The sequence below is a fragment of the Ostrinia nubilalis genome, chromosome 4 (genome assembly GCF_963855985.1).
Source record: "Ostrinia nubilalis chromosome 4, ilOstNubi1.1, whole genome shotgun sequence".
Lineage (NCBI taxonomy): Eukaryota > Metazoa > Arthropoda > Insecta > Lepidoptera > Crambidae > Ostrinia > Ostrinia nubilalis.
Genome location: NC_087091.1, coordinates 14,879,011 through 14,894,019, shown reverse-complemented (window position 1 = coordinate 14,894,019; position 15,009 = coordinate 14,879,011). Strand labels below are relative to the sequence as shown.

At 36.1% G+C, this 15,009-nt stretch overlaps 3 protein-coding genes and 1 long non-coding RNA gene across 4 annotated transcripts in view; 3 read left to right on the top strand and 1 right to left on the bottom strand.

The window, feature by feature from the left end:
- LOC135071395 (uncharacterized) overlaps positions 1-7,253 on the top strand; it is a 51,284-nt gene extending 44,031 nt beyond the window's left edge. Inside the window, exons 3-4 of the mRNA XM_063965187.1 lie at positions 3,442-3,642; positions 6,611-7,253. Coding sequence (XP_063821257.1) covers positions 3,442-3,642; positions 6,611-6,802 — 393 coding nt within the window. The 3' untranslated portion in view covers positions 6,803-7,253. The remainder of the gene's footprint in view (positions 1-3,441; positions 3,643-6,610) is intronic.
- Positions 7,254-9,863: 2,610 nt separating this feature from the next.
- Positions 9,864-10,724, top strand: LOC135071544 (DNA polymerase epsilon subunit 4-like). Its single transcript, XM_063965318.1, has 2 exons — positions 9,864-10,282; positions 10,555-10,724. The coding sequence occupies exons 1-2, from the start codon at positions 9,968-9,970 to the stop codon at positions 10,696-10,698; spliced, it is 459 nt and encodes a 152-aa protein (XP_063821388.1). The 5' UTR covers positions 9,864-9,967; the 3' UTR covers positions 10,699-10,724.
- Positions 10,725-10,783: 59 nt separating this feature from the next.
- On the bottom strand, positions 10,784-11,523 carry LOC135071543 (uncharacterized). The gene is made up of 3 exons (XR_010257280.1): positions 11,392-11,523; positions 11,103-11,246; positions 10,784-10,904 (listed from the first exon to the last, which is right to left on the bottom strand). It is a non-coding gene; the product is annotated as an uncharacterized LOC135071543 (long non-coding RNA).
- A 2,244-nt stretch (positions 11,524-13,767) lies between these two features.
- The window catches only part of LOC135071394 (uncharacterized), a 51,284-nt gene continuing 50,042 nt past the window's right edge, over positions 13,768-15,009 (top strand). The window contains exon 1 of the mRNA XM_063965186.1: positions 13,768-14,575. Within this exon, the coding sequence (XP_063821256.1) occupies positions 13,768-14,575 (808 nt within the window). The remainder of the gene's footprint in view (positions 14,576-15,009) is intronic.

The following is a 15,009-nucleotide window of genomic DNA, read 5'->3' as shown; positions in this document are numbered from 1 at the left end:
TGTCTGTTACCAAACACCTTGTTAAACCTTGTAAGAGCAGTCATTAGGGTCCCATTAGCAAATGAACGCCGATTGGGCAAGAGGCCGATAAACGCCGACTGACGGGCTTCGGCCATTATTATGTTTATCAGACCGCATTGCACGGTGACAGACAGACCAACTGGACGGTAGCTGTGCAATACCTAACACTTGGAATTTTGTAACGAATTATTTGAATAAATTACTTACATAGATCCTTTTGTGGAAAATTGTCTTATGGAAAGCCGAAAATGATTTCGAAAAATCGTTTGTACTCATCAACAATCCCAATTTCTCATTAAAAAATATAAAAAAAAATTCTTCAAGTGTAGCACATGTGTAGCAAATGAAATGAAGTTTTTATGTCGTTTACCTCAGATCATAGAAGGAAATCGTTTACTTATAAACTATCAAATAACATTTGGCTCTTTTAAGTCAGCAAGACAAACGAATCTAATTGAACTAAAGGCTTAGGCGTCAAGCACGTCTTATTAGATAAAGTAGATCAATGTCTACAGTAACATACCTACTATTACTTTCATTATGCATGCTGTGTTTGCCCATTTTATACTATATTGTACAATTAGAAATTAAGTTAGAATTTAGTAATATAATACAAGTATTATTGTACAATTGTTGGCAGACCAATAAAAAAAAATTAACGTAAGTACCTAATTGTTAAATTCGTAGGATCTGTAAAACTGCGAAACGAAGACTAAATATTAATATTATTTTAGTAATTATATTTATTAGTTTCTTTGCTTGAGTCCTAAATCAATCCTACGCAAGGTCTCTCCAGTCCGTAAATAGTAAAATGTAGAGCGGATGGAAGATAATGTATCAAGGTAATACATCGGAGAATAGTATCTTATTAATTTATCTGACAATAAATTACGAATTATCTGCGTGACCCACTATTTACCCGACGTCCACATTCTGTCAAGCCAATATATTAATCAGAAAGCTAATATTTATTTATGCATAACTGATAGATTGTGGGAAAGTCACTCGTAGTTACAGAAGGCAACCTGAAATTACCTTGTCCAATGACGGATTGCAGCTAGAAGTACTAATGCGGCACACAAACCTGTTAAATTCATAAGTAAAATATTGAGATTTTGGACTCTACTTAATGGTAGAATGGAGTTACCATTACCATCATGAAAACTAAAGTAACATGTAGATAAGTCCCAGTAAAAAATCGGAATATATCCCTCATTTTTATCAATAAACTATCCACTTGTTGTAGACAATACTTTAGACTGTACATTCTACAAATTGGTTTGGTAATGAAACGAAAGCGTCCCAGAGGAATCCTTACATACCTACAATGGCTGTAATCCAGACTCTCACTGTCTTCTACTGTCTACGGAGAATGTTCAGACTAGGTAATCAATTAAAAAATATATGAAAACGGACCACCTATGAAGTACTTGAATCGTGTACCCATTTCATAAAATCACATCTGTTTAAAATCACTTTCTAAACTTTCATGTTTTATCTTTACTAACCATTGTCATGATTTTGTTTCCATAACAGAAAGAGAACCGGACGTACCAATCTAATAACAAAAACCGGCTGCAGTAGGGTTAGAACAGATGAACTTAGGTGGTCATAACAATAAAAGCAAGAACACCTAATAATTTGCAACCAAAATCATACAATCAATATGCAATCTCGTTCTGAATGAGACTCGATCGAAGCGAAGGGAGTTATTGCACAACCACGGTTGATATATTAGGCAACCCGAAATGTTCTTCAATTGTTGGTTGTCGGCAAATCAATGGTTCGACTTTCACCCATAGCGGTCGCCGACGTTTTTAGTTAGCACTCGCTCTCACTGATCGATGGTTTGGTGATATTTTCGGACAGCTCTTGCGCAATGAACTTGACAACCCATTTAGATGAGATGCCAAATCTTATTATAAATGTATATCTTTCCGTCTGATAAAAAATTTCATTGCCAACTCTCTCTGAATGAGGTCTCTTTACCAGACATTTGTTTGCAAGGCAACAGATGATCACTTGTTTGCTTGTACCCCTTCCATAAGACGGACGCAGACCGTAAAATGCCTTAGAATTTCAAGACTCTTCTGCACATTTTTCCAGCTTTCCTATCTTAGTTACGTAAAATTTTCTATACCTAACATCATCACACCAGTACGTATCGTATCGACATAAACTAATTATGGCTATTCAATCTAACGCCGTTGCCGAGTGACCGGTTTTGCAATTTGCCGACGCCAAGATGTCTGCCGAATGCGAGTCGAGGAATTAGTTTCGTAACACTTGATGAGCTGGTATTATTGGTTAGTAACGTACGGGCCTCCGTAACAGAATAGCGGACATTCCTCTATAATGTACTTAGTAGACTTTGGATACTTAGGTAGGGTGTAGGTACCTAGTTGGCCCGGCTGTGGCCCGGCTTTGTAGGTAGTATATGATATCCTAAATAGGCTTGAATAAACCTGTTTTGCGCCTGACCTATGTCAGAAGAATAGTGTTCAAAGTCAGACAATAGGATTGTGACGTCATTGTTGACAACCCGCATGATAGAAGTAGAACACGTACGCGGGTATGTTTGAATAACACATAACTGATAACTTGTGATTGCCCTACGAGCATACTTGATTACTTGCGGATACCAATATTTGACTGATCAAGAAACAAAGTAGGTAGATGCTGCCCGTAAGTAGGCAGATAGTAAAGGGCATATTTTTAACGCTATCACCAATCGTCTCTACATCTAAGTCCCAGGCTTAGGTTGCGTAAGTGACAGGAAAGATAAGATAATAAACTTTCTCCTGTTTTGCATTATAGTGCAACGCGAAGGCATGGTTTAAGAGAAAGGTTAAAGAAGGTCGTTGGATAAGAACCTACAGTACAATTACCGACCGACCTACCTAATATTTTTTGCTCATTCTCCTCAATCCTCAATACATACTCGTACGTAACTACCATACCTATCTTTCTATCACATAAATTAGCGCGAACATGCCTAGGTTTATTTGACTTTTTGACTATGCCTATTTAGGTGATCACAGAACTGAATCGGAGGTTTTAGTGATTAATGTTAGAGTATTCTGAAAGCGACAAGCTGAAGGCAAGTTAAATTGCTGAAGGCGCCTATTAAAGGGATGACTGACAGTGTCTAAACAGGTTTATTCCCACTTCTCGTTCCCACCGCTGCAACTCCTGTGTAGCCAGGATCTACCGCTTGACCGCCAAAAAAATCCAACCAGTGAAGGTCAAGTTTGTCCAGGGGGAAAGTTAGAGTGTCAGGAGGACCCGCAACGAAATTAATCAGAAGAATATAGGAGTTCGAAGTTAAGGTTCACTTTCCCTCCAAAGCAATGGAAGGCAGTGTCTGCTATAGGCTGATGTTATTAATCTTGCTTAATCATACCTTTTCTCTATTTCCAGGACTCCATGTCCGAGCTCCGCGCGCTGTGCTACCCCGGCACCGACGTGCTGATGCTGTGCTTCTCCGTGGTGCGTCCGGAGACGTTCCGCTCCGTGGCCGAGCGGTGGACGCGCGCCGTGGCCGGGGTGCAGGCGCCGCTGGTGCTGGTTGGCACCCAGAGCGACCTGGCCTTGGACCCGCGGGTGCTGCAGTCGTTGCGAGTAAGTGAATTATAGAACTTTAATTTTGGTAATAAGACAAAAAAGTAGGCAACAAAACAAACATAGAGCGAAACAGTCCACTCATGCAGCTGGACGTAAGGCTTAGGCCCGGTTTCCACCAAAGTAGAAAAGAGAAGAGATGTACACGTGTAATCAATAGGTAACTAATTAGATTGCGTTATTTTTCTACATCATCTCTCTGCTCAGCTTCGGCTCGGAAATCTCGAATCAGCCGATTCGATTCTATAATAGGCTAGGCACTCTATTGAAATCGATAAATAACATCTTATAATCGCATTGAAATGGTTATTAAATTTTCTATCTAATAAGGTAAACGGCTACTAGTTCGTGATAGTATGTAAGTTCGTAAGTTTTTTTTCTAGCTCAAATAGTAAGCAAATGGAATATTATTTATAAAAATTCTTTATTACTATAAAATCTCTATTATTTAAGCTATCTAAAAAACCAAGTACCAACATTGTGGCGCCAAAAATGAGAGCAATACGAAGCTTCAAACTCTCAGAGAGCCAAAAACAGCCGAGCGGCGTGAAAATGTTGCTCTCACCGTAAGGTTAGCGCTCCAACTTCTTAAGCTTATAAAAAGGCGAAGAAACGTTCATTTGCATAAAACTTGTAATAGTGGTTTCATGTGTTCCTTGACAATTGATTTGGCTTAGAAAAAAGTTATATGAAAACGTAGAATTACTTTAAAATTGCGATTAATTGACTCACGAAATAGCGTACATATTATTTTTCGGGTGTCCCCTGTTTCGTGATACTACCGAATCAAGGATATTATGGATAATATTTTGATGCTTGGTTTTTAAATAATTATTTATGATAATTGAAATGTAAGTTATGAAACAAATAATACATTTATTTAAGTTTCTCATGATCTAAATTCGGTATATGTTTCGTTCACTAGAATTTATATGACACGAGTTTGAAGTTCACATAAATGACCAATTTTAAGATAAATTAGCATAAGTACTACCAGCGTAATTTTGGTTTTAATTCGATTCGTTTTATTTATCTCGGTTTATTTGTATTTTATATGGGATAGATAATAGTTAATTGACACAATTTAAAAAAAACCATGAATTTTACTTGGGGAATTTGGAATAATCAGTATCACGAAACAAGGTACTGTAATTATTGTTACTTTTTCCCAAGTTCGTGATATATAAATGTATAGTGTTAGGTACTTGTATGACACAAATAACATCAAAGAAATCGACATATTTTTTAGTTTTTAATACTTACCTACCTAAGTAATAAATTAATTAATTTTTATTATGAGTCATTGGCGTATATGGGGTTATTTTCAGGGGGGGGGACTACCCTCACTTGAAGCAGCTCCAGAGGTGGGGGGTTAGTCCCCCCCCCCACATTTTTTAAATTTAGACTAGTATGAATATTTTCACATATCGTTAGAAATAAAATATCTAAATTTTATGGGTACGAAGGGGGGGGGGGGGGGGGGGTATGGCCCCCCTACATTTCTGATGGTGATATAAATATTTTCACATATTGTTAGAATAATAAATCAAAACTTTATACGAAGGTACGTACCTACCTAGCTAGACAGACTCACATTATTTCTCATGAATATTTCAGGTAAGTAATATCGTCAATTTCACAGAATTCTTTTATTCTAAATTTATACTATCGTTTTTAAATTTATTAAACACTTAATCATTAATAAAAATATCCTAACTCGATGCGTAAAACTTTATCCCGAAATAGGGGACATGAGTTCACGAACTTAGAAACAGAGCAAAATTTTATCACGAAACAGGATCCAAACAAGAGGTCCGCAGAACAATTAATATTAAAAAAAGTTTAAACAATATAACTATAATTTATGTATTAAGTTACTGTCAAAAGACCAAACTTTAGCATACAAAAGCTTTCATACTGATATCATCCTTGGTTATTTTTAAATAAATTGTTGAAGTCGTAAGAGCCTTAATATACCGAAGTAGGGGGCACTTACCTTAATGCAGTCGTGATACCGTTTATGGACCTGACGCATAGACGTCGATAAGCACGCCATCTAACGTGTTAATTTATTGGCCAAGATAATTGGGTACAAACAAGCAGTAAATCTGTTTATCTTTTGACCCAAACGACTTGGTCATAAACGATGAAATAGGTAAATTGTCGTTTGATGACTCTCACCTTATTGCTTAAGTACTGTCTGTCTACTCAACTCCGCAGAGCGCATGATATCACGAACTCTACGTCTCTCCTTATCGGATGTAGACCAAAATTGACAAAATTCTCTACTTTTTTAGCTCGTACCTCTAGCTCGAAAAACTTTCGTCTTCGAATTGATTGTGTATTCAACCTTCTCACTACCAAATTCTCGGTGAAATAAAATTCGATACTCGAATTCGAATTGACGATAACGTGACGATCTCGATTGTCGAAATTAGCTTCACTTTTCTCTTTTCATTTCTAAACAGAACACCTAGCAGAAAAGTTGATAATTAGCGAGGATGACGTGTAATCTTCATAAATATGCTAGGTAGGATAGGAAAGTGAAGCGTCATTGCATCCTTGTTCAATCATCATTTTAAAGGAAGTTCTACATACTCGTATTCATATCCTCTATTTTGACGAACTCGTTTATCTTTGGCATGACAAAACCCTTCAGGTATTTGGATATCGATTGCGTCACCAATAACCCAGTCTGAAGATACCACTTCAAAGAACGCCGCCAGAGAACAAATACATTATGTTATTACGTATTTTAAAGTACCTGATTCACGTTTGTTTATCTTGACCTGACTGAGTACTTAAAACAGACAGTCGTGTAGACATAGAAACTGAAACATTTTCCATTGTTACTTTAGTTAGTTCAATAAATTCGTGCCAAGTTTGTCGTGTCAATCTTGAATCGATCCTCTTTCCATTCTAAATTCAAAGATTAACAGCACTAATGATGGACTTCTCCATTTTCCAGGCGCGAGGGGAACACCCAGTTACGGAGACGGAGGCCCGAGCACTAGCCGCCAAGATAAACGCGGTCTACGTGGAGACGTCGGCAAAGACCAGGAAACAACTGAAGGACGCCTTCGACGCCGCCATCCTGGCTGGCCTGCCAGTGTATCAGACCAAAAGACCTTTTTGGAAGAGACTATTTTGTTTAAACTAGCCTAATGTTGCAACGTCTGACGACGAAGAACTGCAAGACGCTCCGACCAGTTGATCCAGGCAATCAGAAGAATCATGGCCCGGGATGGTCGAAACCTAATAAATTATTTGCTGAGTTGGAGAAAACATACGCTATATCTTACGTAAAACTTCACGGGACGACGCAACGGCACGCTCTTGGAGACAGAAGACTCTTCATAGAGTCTTATGAAGCTTTACGTTTATTTATAAACTGTATGTTCCTGTAATTTTACCTACCAGTGGCACTTGTACATTCTAGTGTTTCTAACTTGGAAGAAGATATTATTCTGAAAATGAAACTTTGTTAAAAGTTGAATAATATTCTAAACTACCTAAATAAAGTTAATAAAAAAAGCCCGAAGCTCCAATGGGTTTGAAATTTTGTCTAAAAGATATGGTTTGAAAAGTGAAAAGAATGCCAACAAGCATGATACAATTATTACTTAAAAGGAATGAAGTGCCTTAAGATTGGAGAAAATATCTTAAATGAAACAATGTTACAACTTTAATATTGACTCAATGAAGTTTATAAAATTTTAAGTAGGTATGCAAATAAACTATATCGATCCAAGAACAAAATAATACAACTACAAGTACAAAGTAATACCATCGATTTGTTTTTATAATGAGTATAATTTTAAACTAAAAACTTAAAAGGTAGGTACCTAGGTACCTTTAACTTTTACTTTAGGTAAAATCTTACTGTCGAGTTGCGAATAAACTTGATGTTATAATAAATTGGTATTGCTATGATATTAGTGTGCATTCTTTGGACAGAAGTAAATAAAATATTTGACACAATAGGTAAATGTGATGTGACTTTATAGGAGGTAGCTAATTCTACCTAGGAATTAGGATCATGGAAGTATATTTATAAGCACTTGCATAAATATCTGGTTATGAAACTTCGTTCTTCTCTAAGATTATCGTCACGCAATTCTCCCTAGGGTAGAAAAGGCGAAGGTTCAAGATACCAGATTAAATTATGTGGGTACTTGCATAAAAAGATGAAATTGCATAATATACCTACATACTTACACAATCAAATTATTAGCACTTGTTATTGTTTTCTTGGATCAAAAATTAGGCCTACTCACCCAGCCAGCCTTTTATCCTAAGATACGCAGACTGTATAGTAAATTACTTAAGTAACTGTAATGTTATATCTTGTATAGTTGCGTTGTTTATGTCTGTATATAATATCGATTATGATAAATATTGTTTTGATACTCAACACGAACTGATAATTATATTTTATTACAATTTAAACTGTGTTTTATTCACTTTGCCTATCCTAATTCTTGTGCAGTGAAATAGGAAAAACTATTTTTCATATCTTTTCCGGTCAAAGAACAATAAAATACATGCAGGGCGGCATCGACAGGGGCAGTGTTAAAACAGACAGGGATCGAGTTCGATTTTCAGTTGGACTAAAATAAAAAGATTATAAGCATTACATGAATCTGTTCATTCAAAAAACTTCTACACCGAAGAAAGGAAAAAAAAATGATAACAAGAACCCTCTGGCCCTCTGCGCTCTCTAAGACTAATTCCCAGTGAAAGCTACCTACTAGCTTTGTTTTTTGGTTTTGCAGAGTTTTATAATATTGGTAACTAGCTTTTGCCCGCGGCTTCACCCGCGTGAAATTTAGTGTCACAGATCGTCATAAATTATAGCCTTTATGTTATTCTGGGTTATAAATAATAATACTGTAAAGTTTCATCGAAATCCGTTCAGTAGTTTTTGCGTAAAAGAGTAACAAACATCGGTATCCAGACATACAAAATTTCGCATACAGTGTGAGTCAAGTTAAAGTGTACATATGAAAATAGATGAAACTAGACCTATTTTTATCGACAAAAAAGAGGTCAAAAAATTTTTGAGATTTTTTTTTAATTTTTTATAGAATTTTTTTTCTTCCAATTACTAACTGTAAAGAAAACGTAATAACTTTTAAACTAAGCGGTATATCTTGATAAAATAAAAACAGTAATAATGCTTAATAACAGGCGATACTAAAAAAATACATAAAATACACAAAAAAGTCCAACAAATAATCAAAAATGATACTTTTTGAAAAAAAACTGCTTTTAAATTCGTGTTTTTTTTGGTTATTTGATAAATTTCTCCAAAAAATGCCCCTATAACAGGTAGTTTTTATTACTTTGTATTATTCTCTATCGTATTATCTTTGTAAAACCAAAAATCGCATGTCTCTATCCCTATCACAACATTTGCTATGAGCGTGTGAACAAAGGCCTGCTACAACATTATTCTCCGCTGCAGGTAGAGAAAATTTTAATTTTAACTAAAATGCTTATTTTACTCGAAATCTTTTGTTTTTATTTGAAATTTAACTTGTCTTTATCTAAATTACAAATCTAGAGCCATTTTCAGTTTCGTTGTTAACGAAGCGTTGAATAGCGCGCCCGGAGAGGCTTAGTTCAAACGATCATTCCAAATGTTGTGATAGGGATAGAGACATGCGATTTTTGGTTTTACGAAGGTAATATGATAGAGAATAATACAAAGTAGTAAAAACCACCGGTTATAGGGGCATTTTTTGGAGAAATTTATCAAATAACCAAAAAAACACGAATTTAAAAGCAGATTTTTTTCAAAAAGTATCATTTTTTATTATTTTTTGGGCTTTTTTGTGTATTTTATGTATTTTTTTAGTATTGCCTGTTATTTAGCATTATTTCTGTTTTTATTTTATTAGGATATACCGCTTAGTTTAAAAGTTATTACGTTTTCTTTACAGTTAGTAATTGGAAGAAAAAAAATTCTATAAAAAAATAAAAAAAAAATCTCAAAAATTTTTTGACCTCTTTTTTGTCGATAAAAATAGGTCTAGTTTCATCTATTTTCATATGTACACTTTAACGTGACTCACACTGTATAGTAGGATACAACTATGTAACGTTACTTTTGAAAATAAAAAGATACCGATAATACCGATATGGTGGCTTCCTTTGCGTGTAATAAAAAAAACTGTAAAATTTGACAACCACATGTCATTCTGACACTGACAGTTGACGTCTTGATTTGTTTTGTTGGTTGTTTTGCGCGGTTTTTTCCCATTTCTGCTGAAAATTTCATGCCTTTTTCCTGTTTTACTACAGTCAGTTTATTTTTATTAAAATGACTGAAGAAGAAAACTATACAGATGTTGATTTATCGGACATGATAGACGATAGTGAACATTATGTTGAAAGTGAACCTCCAAACGCCGAAACACTCGATCTAGCTGAGAATCCGTATTCGACCCACGATTCAGAGCCTGTAAATTCAGAAGAACCACTATTAACTGAGAAGAAAACAACGAATTCGGTGAACAAAAGCGAGGTTATTAGGACAACGAGGTTGCCCATGGCTAGGGTAAAGAACATCATGAAAATGGACCCAGATGTTAGTGTTATCTCCGGCGATGCTGTATTCTTAGTTACAAAAGCTACGGTAAGTAATCAATTACTCATTTTTGAGGTATATTCCAAGTTGCCATCAGGTCATCTTACATTTGACTCGGACAATAAAGTTAACCTACATTATCTTGCTGTTCCCAGACCTACCTGAGGTAAATTTTTACTCTTCCATGCAAAATTATTACTTGTTATAGTCCAAATGCCTACCTATCTACTCTCATTAGCTCTACATAGGTAGGATAGTGAATTAATTTGTTCTTCATCTCCATGACTTTCTAATAATTATCTTAATTTTGCATTTTTCAGGAATTATTTTTGGAAACAATTGCAAAGGAAACATATGCATACACAATAGCAAACAAGCGGAAAACAATATCGAAGAAAGATCTAGATTTAATTGTAAACAAAGTTGACTGCTTGTGTTTCTTGGAAGGAGCTATGGACTTTTAGAATAGATGTGTGAGTGAATGAATGTAATACTTGTAAATATATCAGTAAATAAAACAAAATTGTACTTTAATTATTGCATATATTGGTCAGTTAGTAAGTACTAGTATGTTCAAGTGTTTCAGCTGAATCAGCAATTGAATAACAGGGTCCTGAGGACGATAGCGCAGTGACCTGACACGGTAACCTGGTTCTTCAACACAATTTGCCTGTAATAAAAAATAAATAATATATTCAATAATAACTACTCTTTCTAGAATACTTTATAAGTTCACAAACTTTATCGGCTAAATAATATTTTTTTCGCCACTATTCTGTCTGACTGCTGTAGAAAATCTTAATAACTCAAATTCTGCAGTCAACAAGTAATAACAAATGATAGTTAAAATTGCAACGAATCAACTTACCACTTGTCAAGTGAGCAGTGAACTCCAGAAGCAGCCACATAGAGCAGGTGACCAGGCAGCATCTTGATTGAGCTCAAGTCCACAACTTGGTCCTCATCGGAAAGGTTCACTATACCCACAATACCCGGATTCAGGTGTGCTAATCTGTGAAAAATATTTATAATTATTATTACTGACGGGATTGCTGCTACCATGTGCCTTAATTTTGAGTTTCCGATATTTCGGCACTTGCAAACGCCATGTAAAATCTCTAGGATTTTAGATGACTGTCAACTGTACCTACACCTACCTTGTAACAACAAGGATGTTTTCCGAAAACGCTCTTGTGTCCAAATCTCCAAAACGAACAGCGTCGCTCTTCTTGACAGCTACCACATCTTTGTAGAACTGTAAAAAAATTATTCATATGAGAAATGCGTGTGCAAAAATTATACTGGCACTGAGGATGTTAACACTTGAAACTTCATCTGCTTAGATGCGATTGGTATTCAATGGTACACCATTTTTTTTCACTGTATATCAGTGTTTAACATCAATGTATTTCAGAAGCCACTAGTGAATTTTAAAATAGCTTTATTGTTCATTCGTTTTATGGGTCATTCCATAAAAATCTGTATATTTTCGACGTCATTTTGTCCGTAACTTTTTTAAGATGCTTTTGAATACTTTATTAGTGTAAATTATAGTTTATTAATTAATTATGTTATGTCTAAAAGGGCCAGTCACTTTATGCTTTATTTTAGGAGAAATTATAATTTTCAATTTTTTCATACTACATTACTCCTATATGACTTCTAATAAAGTATAAAACTTATAACCTTAACATTTATAACAATTTTATGGGATTGGGAAAGAAGTACCGAGTTTGAAGCGTTCATGAGCAGACATTGCAGTTGAATATTCAAGTTCTGAATTTGATTATTGATGAATAATAAAATAAATTCTACTAGCTCGATTGATGGTTTCATTTAATTTATTTAAATCAGGTTACCTATAATAATATTTTTTCGTTAATTTATGAAAATATCAAATTAGCCCATAATCCTGAATCCTGATTGATACATAAAGTTAGCCTATTAATTTAACACAGGTACGACTGTACTCAGTGTTGCACTATCAAATGCAATTGACGCGCCTCTATGCCAGGGTTTTTATGTTCCTGGTCAGGCTATAACGTAAAACATAGTGCGGCGTAATAATGCGATGGCTAAGTGTAGCGGCACAACAACCAACGACAACTAGTTTTTGTCCGCAGCTTTACTTGCTTGGATTTATAGGATTGTTCTTAGTTCAATGGTAAAAGCCTTAGTTATTTTGATCTGACTGAAGTTTCATTAAAATCCGTTTAGTAGATACTTTTTACAATCAATTCTTTGTTGTTTTATAATATCTATTCACCTATACTGAAAGTATATCTAATAAAACGACGTTTGTTAGTCGTATAACTCGAAATCAAAAATCGTTTATTGATCAGAAAACATTATCCACAGAGGATTTTTTTTGTATAAAATGTAAAATCTTTGTAAAATCCAAGAATCCAAGCCGTAATAATTACAAAACCACTGCCTCTGCCATGAAAAAAAAAGTCACTGTCAGTCATCTTGACAGTTAACGCAAGTTATTGCCGCGAATTTTTTTCTTTCTCTTCTTCTTTGAATTCTCAAATTAGAATGTGATGGTCATTTAGCCACTAAATAATGTAATGTTGCATAAAAATAAAGGGCGGGTTTTTTTTTTGTAAATAATAACCATAGCTAAGTAGTATAATTAACCTGACAATAACTTTATGTTATGACCAAAATCAAGAATAATGTTTTGGAAGTGTCTGATAAACTTGATAAGCATTATAATTATTAAAGGTAAGATAGAGGTACTTTGTATTTGGACTTGTTTTTCTAATTAGGAATCAATTGTTATAGACGTAGAGAAGAGAAGTTGGTTGGTTAAGTTACTTGTTTTAAAATGTAAGTAAGAAGTATTATTTTTATTTTAAGGGGACATGCTTAAGGGACATGATGTTACTACTTTGGTTTTTGTTGTATTGGATACGGACTATAGTAAATAATAAGAATTATTAATGTATTATTAATTAGTACTATCTATATAATAATAACTTAATCCCATTATGGAATCATGTGGCATAACATTGAACTAAATGTCTTCCTGTTGAATTAATAAGGTTTGTAAGTATTCAGTTGGACGATTCTAACCAAATTTGTAACTCCATTCACACGTCATGGTAGGTAACGAACATTTTATAATCTTAGATTAATCTAAGTTTATAATACAAACCACGTACATTTTCATTCATCGTTTCGTTGAATGAGTACCTTGCGAGGTTAAAGTAAGTCGTCTAGTGTCGCCATATGACGTGCTTTGTTCGCGGGCAGCAGCTGCGTTGGCTCGCAAAACGGTCGTTTTTACCTGAACAGGTAACAGAAGCAACAGGTCATTTCACCGGCGCGGGGAGCGCTGCTACCGGCCCGTCAGTCAGCGGGCAGGCAGTCGCGCTGTGTTCTCCGTCAGAACGATACGTTGCCGCCGGCCGCGAGTCACTTTAATCGCACGAGACTTTCCCGCAAGCGATAACATCGCGGCGCCGAGTAATGTGCGCGTACGCACGCCTAGATAAACCTCTTGTTAGTCGACACTCGTGACAGTGCAAATGTCTCCCAGTCTAGAAGGGATCATGTTCAACAGGAACACGAACCTGTCGGCGCGACGACCGCTGTTGGCGGAACCGCAAAAGCCTTTAGTGATCCCACCGCGCGCACCTCCCCGCGACACGAGCTCGCAACGGCCTTTGCCTGCTCCCAGGAACTTACCCACAGATTACCCATACGAATACCGACCGGATTACTGGAAACCATCGAACGTCGAACTCGAAAGACGACTGCAGGAGACGCGGGCACGTGAGAAAGTCGGCTACTTTCAAGACAAAGTAGCGCCGCCGGAGCTGAGCTTGGACCGGAGAGAAGCTGAACTAGTTTTTAGGTTCGACCCTCACGCTTCGGCAGAATACCTGTCCAATCAGTACCGCGCTCCTACAGTGCATTATGCAAAACCTCCGGCGCCTGCCAACGGGATTGCTAACCGTCTCCCAGAGCGAGACGGGCCCTTTGTGTTTGGCGTGCATAGCCAGTTTCCCATCCAACGGAGGGACGAGGACGATTACGATTATTCCGAAGTGGCCGAAGAAAACGGACGAACTGTGATTCGCGATGATGTGTCGGAAGACTTAAATTGCTGTGATAAAGTTAACGAGTGGACTGTACGCGATAAGAAAACCAGGAGGACTTTGAATCGGATGTTCCAAATTAAGGATAGGAGGAAGGTGAAAGGTGGGAAGAAGGAGAAGATAAAGTGTGTGTTGGTGGGGGATGGGGCAGTGGGGAAAAGCTCTTTAATAGCCGCGTACGCGCAGGATACGTTCCGGGAAGAGTATCAACCTACTGCTTACGACACATTCAACGGTAAGAACTTAATTTAGACTCTGATTCACACTTGCAATAACAATCATGTTTTGTTTCAAAAGTTAGCAGAATAACAAAAGATAGAGCTGCATGTAGTGAGTTTATTTCCAAATGTGTAATTTATCACGAACGACCCTGATTTAGTAGATAAGTAATTAGCGTGATTGTGATATAAATCATCATTACTGCGTGATAAGGCAATTCACAACGGAAAATGACCATTTTGTTATTAACGGCGCCACATTAGGATGTTCTAGTAATAATAGGTCGGTAGATAATAATGTCAATGAAGATAACATAGAGCTCAACTTACATAAGTACGACCACTTTCTAAGAATCTGAACAATAAAAAATAATAATCATGGAATCTGAACATTTAACTTTCTTGAAAAACTAAGCGAAATTAGCTGGCTTTCGAGCTTAATAAAAATAAT

Bases quoted from the DNA above. Each gene is read 5' to 3' on its own strand.
- LOC135071544 (XM_063965318.1), top strand. From the start codon at position 9,968: ATGACTGAAGAAGAAAACTATACAGATGTTGATTTATCGGACATGATA. The intron at 10,283-10,554 runs GTAAGTAATCAA...TGCATTTTTCAG, and splicing joins TCTTAGTTACAAAAGCTACG to GAATTATTTTTGGAAACAAT.